The sequence below is a fragment of the Schistocerca americana genome, chromosome 5 (genome assembly GCF_021461395.2).
Source record: "Schistocerca americana isolate TAMUIC-IGC-003095 chromosome 5, iqSchAmer2.1, whole genome shotgun sequence".
In the NCBI taxonomy this organism is placed as follows: domain Eukaryota; kingdom Metazoa; phylum Arthropoda; class Insecta; order Orthoptera; family Acrididae; genus Schistocerca; species Schistocerca americana.
The window spans coordinates 638,425,900-638,436,475 of NC_060123.1; the positions used below are offsets into that span (position 1 = coordinate 638,425,900).

At 47.5% G+C, this 10,576-nt stretch overlaps 1 protein-coding gene across 1 annotated transcript in view; it reads right to left on the reverse strand.

The window, feature by feature from the left end:
- Window positions 1–9,198, reverse strand: part of LOC124616600 (breast cancer anti-estrogen resistance protein 3 homolog) — a 1,084,307-nt gene extending 1,075,109 nt beyond the window's left edge. Inside the window, exon 1 of the mRNA XM_047144920.1 lies at window positions 9,048–9,198. Within this exon, the coding sequence (XP_047000876.1) occupies window positions 9,048–9,090 (43 nt within the window). The 5' untranslated portion in view covers window positions 9,091–9,198. The remainder of the gene's footprint in view (window positions 1–9,047) is intronic.
- Between the last annotated feature and the right edge of the window lie 1,378 nt (window positions 9,199–10,576).

Here is a 10,576-nt window from a genome sequence, read left to right on the forward strand (position 1 = left end):
AGGATGGAAGGGGGGGAGAGGGCGCCCAGGGAAAGGACAGAGGAAAGGAGGGGGAGATGAGGATCAGAGTTGATAGGAGGAACAAATGGAGGGAGAGAGGGCATCATCCGGGAGGGGGAGTTGACGGACACCAGCTTGGGAAACGAGATGAAGGGTGTAGAGATGGAGGGTAGGGGGGACACAACAGTGAAGGCGTGGCAGAGGGCGGAGGTTGGAGAGGAGAGGAGCAACCAGGGTATGAGGGGGATCAAGGTGGTGGGAGGTGTAGAGTATGCGGATATGTTCGAGGAATAGGAGCAGATGGGTGAAAGGGAATCAGGTCGTAGAGGATCCGCGTGGGGGATGGGAGGCGTATATGGAAGGCGAGGTGTAGTGCATGGCACAGTTTTCTGATAGTATATACATATATATCACTCAGTTTACCAGTACCTGTAAAATTACGTCGTTGTACGACACATAGTTCAGCAGGTATGATACCATAAATGTTACGGTGTAAAGTCAGGCGCCGGCACGCCAGTCGGGAACGAGAGAGCAGAGAGGGCTGTGAGGAAGACGTCAGCCAATTGCACGCTGGCGGCCCCGTCCCCCTGCCCTCTCCAGGACGACAACGCGACAGCAGCAGCCTCTATACGAAGAGAACGTAAGCGCCGCGCCCGACTGGCCGCGGCCTAGTCGAAGAGAAGCTTCATGACCAGTGACCTGAGTAGAAGTGGCAAAGCTCATCACTTTGCTTGTACATTCTATGTAGTTCAAACTTAGGAATTGTATATACTGAAGGGATTTCTTATTTTGTCTGTCGGCCTTTGCTTGCGACACATAACTGTAATTCTCAAAGTACTGACATTTATTTTATTTAATAAAAACTTAAAATTTAATAAAAACTTAAAATTTTATTTAATAAAAACTCATTAATACGATTTGTTTGAATTTTGTCTAGGGATCTGAGAAAGTAGTTTTGCGAGACATCTCATATTCGACGACGTAGGCGGAATTCAAGAATAACCAATGAGATGCGTGAATAATTAGCTTTTCCGTTAAAAAGGAGAAAATTACCCAGACTTTACTTATCCGGTAACGAAATGAAATGATCGTACGGCATTGTTGGTCGGTAGACCCCATGCGGGGTGTTCGGCAACCGAAATTGGAAGTCCTTTTCATCTGTCGCCACTTCGGCGACTTGCGAGTCAATGATGACGAAAGACAAACAACATCCAGTCATCTCGGGGCTGAGAAAATCCCTGACCCCGTCGGGAATCGAACCCGGCACCCCGTGCGATGGAAGCGAGAATGCTACCGCAAGACCATGAGCTGCCGACACTTTTCCGGTATGAGAGCACTTAGCAATTTCGAACGAATTTTAAGCATAATTTCATACCTTTCCTAAACGTTTCCTCGGTTATGCTTAAAGTCAAATATTTAATGTATTAACTCATCTGTAAAGAATTCAGACGAAGCTGTTTTATAGATGGGAGTTCATATCTTTAAAGAGTCGAGAGTTTACAGGTACTTAAAATGTGTGGTCGATGGAATATCTTTAGCGGATCCTACACTGGGTTGGGTTGGGTTGTTTGGGGGAAGAGACCAAAAAGCGAGGTCATCGGTCTCATCGGATAAGGGAAGGACGGGGAAGGAAGTCGGCTGTGCCCTTTCAAAGGAACCATCCCAGCATTTGCCTGGGCCGATTTAGGGAAATCACGGAAAACCTAAATCAGGATGGCCGGACGCGGGATTGAACCGTCGTCCTCCCGAATGCGAGTCCAGTGTGCTACCACTGCGCGATCCTACACTGGAGGAAAAAACGCCATAGGAAGGAAAACTGGACGCCAAACCTACTTTAAATACGCTCTATACTTAAATCATTTACAGTTACTAGATATTTAAAACCATTTCCGTATCGCATGCAAGCAGCAGCTACCACGATGTACAAGTCTGTAAAGCAGGTACTAACGTTCTCTAAGAATACTCAAGGTCGACACTCGATGTTGGAGATGCATACAAAATCAACGTTTTTATACCACGAGAGGTCCGCGTCTTTTGCTTGTGTAATGTTGGCAGTAGAATAAAGCTGAACTCAGACCGGCTTGCACAAGAAGCATACTGATGTGTCCGTGGCAAACGCGCACAGGTGTCGTAACTGTTGCGAAAGCCACACGCAGCGTCACCTGCAGAGCACCCACCGAAGGGGCACAGGGGGCGGCGGAAGGGGGCGGAAACACGCCGCAAGTGTGTGGAAAGTGCCGGTCTGGGGAGGGTACCAAAGAGTAGCTGGAGAAAAAGTTGCATGCCACCGCGACAGTCTCGTTAACTGTTGTTACCTTAGACCAGCGCTCCCCAACCTTTTCAGCTGGCGGACCCCTTCTTCAGTCGAAAATCCATGGCGGACCCCTAGTCAGTCAAGAGCACAGTAACTTTAAATTTCAGAGCGAAACCCATGGGAACTGAAAGCTTCTTAATGCAAGTATCATGTTCCCAATGACCCCCCTCCCCCCCCCCCCCCCCCCCCTCGAAGTATCATTAGTCTTTGGTTTAGAGATGAATGAAAACAACTTGAAATTAACGATCCAATTTGAATTCCCATTGTATCCAGACACTTACTACTGGATTGACTCACTTTGTTCAAAACACTATAGCCTGATTAAACTTACTTGGTAATTGACATTTCATACGATGGAGCTGTCTTCCTCCAAAAGCAATCAACGTCACGTCCAAACTGCTCGCTGTTGACAAGCTGACGCTTGTGGTCTGTTCACTTCCACTATTTGGCTACTGCTGTGTAAGGGGCATGCATATTTCGTAACAGTCGTGTGTGGGGGGGGGGGGGGCGGGATGGTGGGAGGGGGGGGGGGGGTCGTGAAATCCGAAGAAAAATGTTCAAATGTATGTAAAGTCTTGCTTTGGTCGTCCTCCCTCCTCATTCATTTCAACTGGAAACTTCCCTTGTTGTGAAGGCGGTGGAGAAACTGCACCCTTCTTCAGTGACCCTACCTTCAGCCACCGATCCATGTTAGAAGTAATAAACTGGTCAAAAATCGACTTATGAAATAGGTAGTGCACTGACAAAGCAAGTTTAACATTTAATGATGCCTGGGACCGCAAACGTGCCAACGAGCGCTGTGATTGGTCGACAAAGCTCGCTCCGCGCATGCGTAAAAGGTTTCAGCGCATCTAGCGCCGTGAGCCGGCGCGCAAACGACCCCCGTATTGTTGCGAAACAGTCCATCAGAGAAGCCGCATTTTCCGGCACTAAACTGTGTATACGTTCTCACTTAGGAACCGCAAAGGCTGCTTGTGGATCACACGAAAAAAGATAGTGATGAATTTGATTTTCACATTTTTATTCAGTAATTTTACTCACTATTTTACACGATTTGGTGAAAGGTGGCCGCGGACCCTCTAGAAAGAGCCGGCGGACCCCTTTGGGAAGCCCTGCCTTAGACGATGGTGCCTTACGAAAGCATTATACAACAGATCTGTGTGTCCAGTCGGACTCTGTTGGAACCACGCTTGATGATATGACGATCAGAAGTAATGGGAAATTGCTGATGGAAATGGAAACAGGAATTCTTCTATCTTATTGAAATATCAAGAGACGACTGAGTGTAAAGTACGAAAGGGGCTATACCACTCGATGATGAGGCCAAGAGAGAAAACAGGTCACTAAGAATGCTTAATTTAATTTCTGCATAATTTATTTGACAGGTAAGACCATTTCACTGACTCTGTGACGATGTGTGGTCTCTACTTTCAGCTAGAAAACGTTTTATCTTTCTATTTCGTGCATTATGCTCTGAAGCGGTTATTCGGAATCTATGACGTAATGTGTTAGTTTGATAAATACTATAAAACTTGTGTGCCAATCACATTCTCCATTACGGAAATATTATAAGGGTTATTTGCCTTTAGTGTTCTATGGGCTAGTGTGCTATGAAGAGGCTGTTTCTTAGTTTTTGTGTACACTGCATGGTAATGCGCAGCGTGTGAAAATTTCACAGTTCTGTTGCTCGAAATTGGACTGTGAAGGAATTTTGTTCCTATGATCTTTTAATCTCTTCGACGGCCGCAGTACTATTGAGACTGAAATTTTGAAGAACCCGCTTCGAATTTTGTAAAATAACTTTTCTTATAGTACGAGTTTCCATTTCGGCCCTCAATAATAACGTCTCACGCTGTTGTAGTCAGTGCTATCGGCACACTGCAGCTTGGCACTTCTCGCGGATCGTGCTGGCAGCCAATGTAAGTGATTTAAAGTTTTCTCCGCTCCCAGCATCTTCTGCGACAAGGCCGAGCTACATTGCGCACACAACGTTAGGTGAAAAGCGGTATACCACGTTATTAAAATGTGTCGTGAATACTGGACGATACGTGCTTCGACAGATGGCAAAGTAAATACGTCGCCCACCGGAAGATTGATTTGGACATCACAGTGGCCTACTATCGACTGTGGTAATGGAGTTCCTGTGCTCTCAATTTGCTCATACCCTCGAACTGATTTGACTCACATGAAGATTTACAACTTAACGTACACTCCAAATCACGGTGAAATTTGGCAATTTTCAGAAGTAGAAGTCACTGTCAAAGACGAAAGAAGCGAAACGTGACGATAGTCTTAGAATCGGGAGAGAATTGAACCCCGCGGTTTGGAATTTGCAGTTGAACACTCACTCAATTTTTAACATTTTTATCTTTGTTTATTTTTCCCGCTTTGTGTCTCCACAAGATTCATAACACTAAAATGTTTTCCAGGCTCGTTTATTTGCTAAGTCAGTGCCCTAACCTCAGACGATTTTCAGAACTGTACGACGTTCGCATTATCGGGCTACACAGCGACAGATAATGTAACTCAAATACAGTATCCAAGCGAATGATGACAGTATTACCGTCATAGACGGCGAACACAGAGCTACTCATCAAACAAAATAGTTAATACGGACACTGCCAGTGAAACACTATCAGCAATAATTGAAAAAAAAAAGTTCCATGCGTAGTCTTGCTGCAATCTAAAAGTTACATATTCCCGACATCTTGTCAGCTGGATCAGTGACCAGCAAAATGAGATACTTTTTTATTCGCTTTAGTCTATAATCGCAGTCTTGATGGCGGAACAGTTGAGTGTTTCGTAAATGGTAATGTAGTGTGTGTTAACGAGAGCTGTACGACAGCATCATCTGCACCATAGATACAGACAGCTATATGAACGATTGTGTGTGATATCATGAAAATAAAAAAAGAAACGAAGGAAGAGTAGAATTTAACTTGCTGTCCACAGTGAGGTCATCGGAGTCGGAGCACAAACTCAGATCGTTTCAAGGATGGCGAAAGAAATCGGCTGTCCCTTTCAGAGGAAGCGTCCTGGCATTTACCTTCAGTGCTTTGGGAAAATCACGGATAACCTAAATCTGGATGGCTGGAAGGGGATTTGAACCGTCGTCCTCCCGAATACAAAACCACAGTGCTTATAACTACACCACCTCCGTCCGCAGCTCGTGGTCGTGCGGTAGCGTTCTCGCTTCCCACGCCCGGGTTCCCGGGTTCGATTCCCGGCGGGGTCAGGGATTTTTCTCTGCCTCGTGATGACTGGGTGTTGTGTGCTGTCCTTAGGTTAGTTAGGTTTAAGTAGTCCTAGGGGACTGATGACCATAGATGTTAAGTCCCATTGTGCTCAGAGCCATTTGAACCATTTTTACACCACCTCCTCCGGTTTAAGAATGTGAAGGAAGTGGCCAAACTTCACTGAAACCTATACGGGTGAAAAGAGAAGGAAATTGTATTTCATATTTATCTGAAAGCAAACGCGGGAACTTAAAGTCTTGTTGCGAGAAAAGTTTTCTCCGCAACAACTTGAGAACAAGCATCTACACATCACCTGAGGCGAATCCAGCGAGTCTGGTAAACACTACACCGAGAGGTTCAGCAGGAATAACATTTTAATATTTAACCTGCTTTGCCGCAGTGATAACGCTGGTTCCCGTCAGATCCTCAAAGTTAAGCGTTGTCGGTCTGGGTGGGTGACCATCCAGTCTGCCGAGCGCTGTTCAAAAAATGTTCAAATGTGTGTGAAATCTTATGGGACTTAACTGCTAAGGTCATCAGTCCCTAAGCTTACACTCTACTTAACCTAAATTATCCTAAGGACAAACACACACACCCATGCCCGAGGGAGGACTCGAACCTCCGCCGGGACCAGCCGCACAGTCCATGACTGCAGCGCCTCAGACCTGCCGAGCGCTGTTGACAATCGGAGTGCACTCAGCCTTGTGAGGCAAACTGAGGTGCTACGTGATTGAAAAGCAGTGGCTCCGGTCTCGTAAATTGACACACGGCCGGGAGAGCGGTGTACTGATCACGTACCCCTCCTTTCCGAATCTCGTGACGCCTGTGGGCTGAGGATGGCACGGCGGCCTTTATGGACTGTTCGGATGGACTTAAGCTTCTTTAGTTTACTTAACTTGCACACGTGCCGAGCAAAGAATGTTCTGCAGATAAGAGACCAACGACAAGGACTCTAAAAGTGAACCTTAAACTCAAGTTGAATACGCTTTTCCTAGCAGATGTGCAACGTGTGTGTGATGGTTCGAATCCATGCTCGAGGCAGGATTCGAACCTGCGACCGTACACGTCGCGAGCTTCCAGACTGAAGCGCCTAGAACCGCTCAGCCATACCGGACAGCCATGTGTGTGATGACCCACCTAATTGGGTAAGCGAGACTGACGACTGAGCCAGAACGTAACAATGGCCTCCTCCCTTAAATCTTAGTTGAGACGACAGACTGATTTGCAGGATAGGCCAAAGTGCAGGTTAGGTTGGAAGGCGGCAATTTCCTTGCCAGTTCGCGAAGCCGACCAGTGAAAATGGCAAATAAACCACTGACCTGCAGCATACCCTGATGTCTACGTTCGAACCATATTTATCGCACTTTGCCATTTTTAAAGCATATTCGTTTAAAAAGAAAACAGAAAATGCAAAGCAATTACAAAAATTATATTAGACAGTGCACAAAAAAATGGTTCAAATGGCTCTGAGCACTATGCGACTTAACTTCTGAGGTCATCAGTCGCCCAGAACTTAGAAGTAATTAAACCTAACTAAGGCCGTCCGAAGTGGCCGTGCGGTTAAAGGCGCTGCAGTCTGGAACCGCAAGACCGCTACGGTCGCAGGTTCGAATCCTGCCTCGGGCATGGATGTTTGTGATGTCCTTAGGTTAGTTATGTTTAACTAGTTCTAAGTTCTAGGGGACTAATGACCTCAGCAGTTGAGTCCCGTAGTGCTCAGAGCCATTTGAACCATTTAGCCAAACCTAACTAACCTAAGGACATGACACACATCCATGCCCGAGGCAGGATTCGAACCTGCGACCGTAGCGGTCGCTCGGCTCCAGACTGCAGCGCCTAGAACCGCACGGCCACTCCGGCCGGCAGACAGTGCACAAATCTCCGATGCTTTGCTCCATATTGCGTACATACAGGGTGTTTCTGTAAGACAACGCAAAAATGTAACGGGACATAAATAATGCCCCACTGAACAGTTTGTAGTAGCCAGCTGAAGGTGATATGGAAGTAAACTTGTCCACCGATCTGTCTAGCATTATCGTTTTCCAGCTTATTTACAACTGACATGCGTACAAGTTTACACGTACTGTGCTGTTTATTTACATGTACATTGTTTATTTCCTGCAAGGAAACAAGGAGGACGAGTCTGATTACTATGAAGTTCCTGCACGAGTTCTACCTGAGATGCTGGAGAACGTACCCTTGACTGTTCGTGAGAGGATGTGGATACGACATGACGGTGCACCGCCTGACTTCAATGTGGATATCCGCAACCATCTCAGTGCTGTATTTCCTGGTCGCTGGATTGGAAAAGGGGGTCCTACTCCAGGCCTGCGAGGTCATCTGACCTAAAGCCCCTCGATTATTTCTAATGGGGATGTATAAATTCACTTGGTGTATGAGACACCCAGTGGATACGGAGATGGAATTAGTTGCCTGTGATGTAATTGGAAATACGCCAGGGATATTTGTCAGGGTGCGTCAGAATCTTGTTCGCCAATGTCATGGTTACATTGAGGTCGATGGCCGTAAGATTCAGCAAATTTTGTAAGATACATACAAACGGTACGTTCAAAGTGTCAGTGACGGTATTTTCAGTTAACTGTAAGTAATATAAATAAAAAAGCACTCAGTAATGTGATTTTATTCCTACTACCTACTTAAGCTGGCTTCTCCGATACCAGGATCCTTAACTCAATTTGTTAAGTGGAGCATCCTCTATATCTTGTTAAATTTTTGCACGCTCTTACAGAAAAACCCTGTACACCGTACACAGACCACGAAAAAAAAAAGTAAGGGGCCCACTACATAACGACCGAGCGAGGTGGCGCAGTGGTTATCACACTGGAATCGCATTCGGGAGGACGACGGTTCAATTCCGCGTCCGGCCATCCTGACTTAGGTTTTTCGTGATTTCCCTAAATCGCTCCAGGCAAATGCCGGGATGGTTCCTTTGAAAGGGTACGACCGAATTCCTTCCCCGTCCTTACCTAGTCCGATGAAACCGATGACCTCGCAGTTTGGTCTCTTCCCGCAAAACAACCCAACCCCAACCACTACATAACATTTACCGAGGACTACGATCCAGGGGATGGCCTGGGACGCATCGAAATTAATAGTGACTTGACAAAATAAATGTGCGAGTGTAGTCTGGAAGTTACAATAGTAATCGCAGTCACAAACAGCAGCTGACAGTACTCCACTCGTGTCATAGCATTTACTGAGGACTACGATCCAGGGGATGGCCTGAGACGCATCGAAATCAATAGTGATTTGACAAAATAAATGTGCGAGTATAGTCTGGAAGTTACAATAGTAATCACAGACACAAACAGCAGCTGACAGTACTCCACTCGTGTCATTACGGTATTGGCGACAGCGCCGTTAGCTTCTTGCTCTCTGGGATGTAAACAGGGCGGTGGTGCCACTGTGGCTGGATCCACAGCTTTGGCTCGTCACCACCCTTACCGCACCGGCGAGAGGCGGGCCACGTGACTTACTTTGGCTGCGCTTCTTGCGGAGCTTGCTGCCGCTCTTGCCCATGGCGGCGGAGAGACGGTCGCGGGGAGCTGAGACAGGCGGGGTTGCAGGAGCACACTACGAGGACACGGCGCGACGCCACATCGCCGCACGCCGACACACACCACTGCACGGCACGGCACACCACAGAACAGCACTGCAGAGGTCCGCGCGCGACGGCGGACCGCGGTACACTGAGGCAGCGGCGGCGGCGGCGGCGGCGGCGGCAGCAAGCGGCCCCCACCTCGCTCGCGACATACAGCGCACGCATGCCGAGCTCTGCCGCGACGCTGAGTTTTTTGGACAGCTGCTATCCGCGAGCAATACCTCCACTGTGCAAGCTCGCTGCTGAGAGAAGCGCCAGCCGATAGCGGTGAAGACGAGGCGCTCAACCGGATAGGGTCCACTTCCTTGTCGAGCCCGTGTCACTCAGAGTCAAGGTTCTCTGTTTGCTCGATGGCACGCGTGACAACTGCACCTACATCTGCGTCCGCATCTTCATCTCAGGGCCGTCAGCATCTCTAAGGGATGATTTTCCCCACCGTGTAAAAACTCCACAGATCGATGAGAGTATATGGAACAGAAAAGGTCTAATGAAGTTATGCCCGGTAATGCGTGGTTTCCATGCTAGACCACTTATTCAGTCATACACTACTGGCCATTAAAACTGATACACCGAGAAGAAATACACATGATAAACAGATATTCATTGGATAAATATATTATACTAGAACTCACATTTTCACGCAATTTGGGTGCATACATCCTGAGAAATCAGTACCCAGAACAACCACCTCTGGCCGTAATAACGGCCTTGATACGCCTGGGCGTTGATTCAAACAGAGCTTGAATGGCGTATACAGGTACAGTTGCCCATGCAGCTTCAACACGATACCACAGTTCATCAAGAGTAGTGACTGGCGTATTGTGACGAGCCAGTTGCTGGGCCACCATTGACCAGACGTTTTCAGTTGGTGAGAGATCTGGAGAATGTGCTGGCCAGAGCAGCAGTCGAACATTTTCTGTATCCAGAAAGGCCCGTACAGGACCTGCAACATGTGATCGTGCATTATGCTGCTGAAATGTAGGGTTTCGCAGGGATCGAATGAAGGGTAGAGCCACGGGTCGTGACACATCTGAAATGTAACGTCCAGTGTTCAAAATGCCGTCAGTGCGAACAAGAGGTGACCGGGACGTGTAACCAATGGCACCCCATACCATCACGCTAGGTGATACGCCAGTATGGCGATGACGAATACACGCTTCCAATGTGCGTTCACCGCGATGTCGCCAAACACGGATGCGACCATCATGATGCTGTATACAGAACCTGGATTCATCCGAAAAAATGACGTTTTGCCATTCGTGCACCCAGGTTCGTCGTTGAGTACACCATCGCAGGCGCTCCTGTCTGTGATGCAGTGTCAAGGGTAACCGCAGCCATGGTCTGAACCCACCGATTCCATATTCTGCTAACACTCATTGGATCTCGACCAACGCGAGCAGTAAT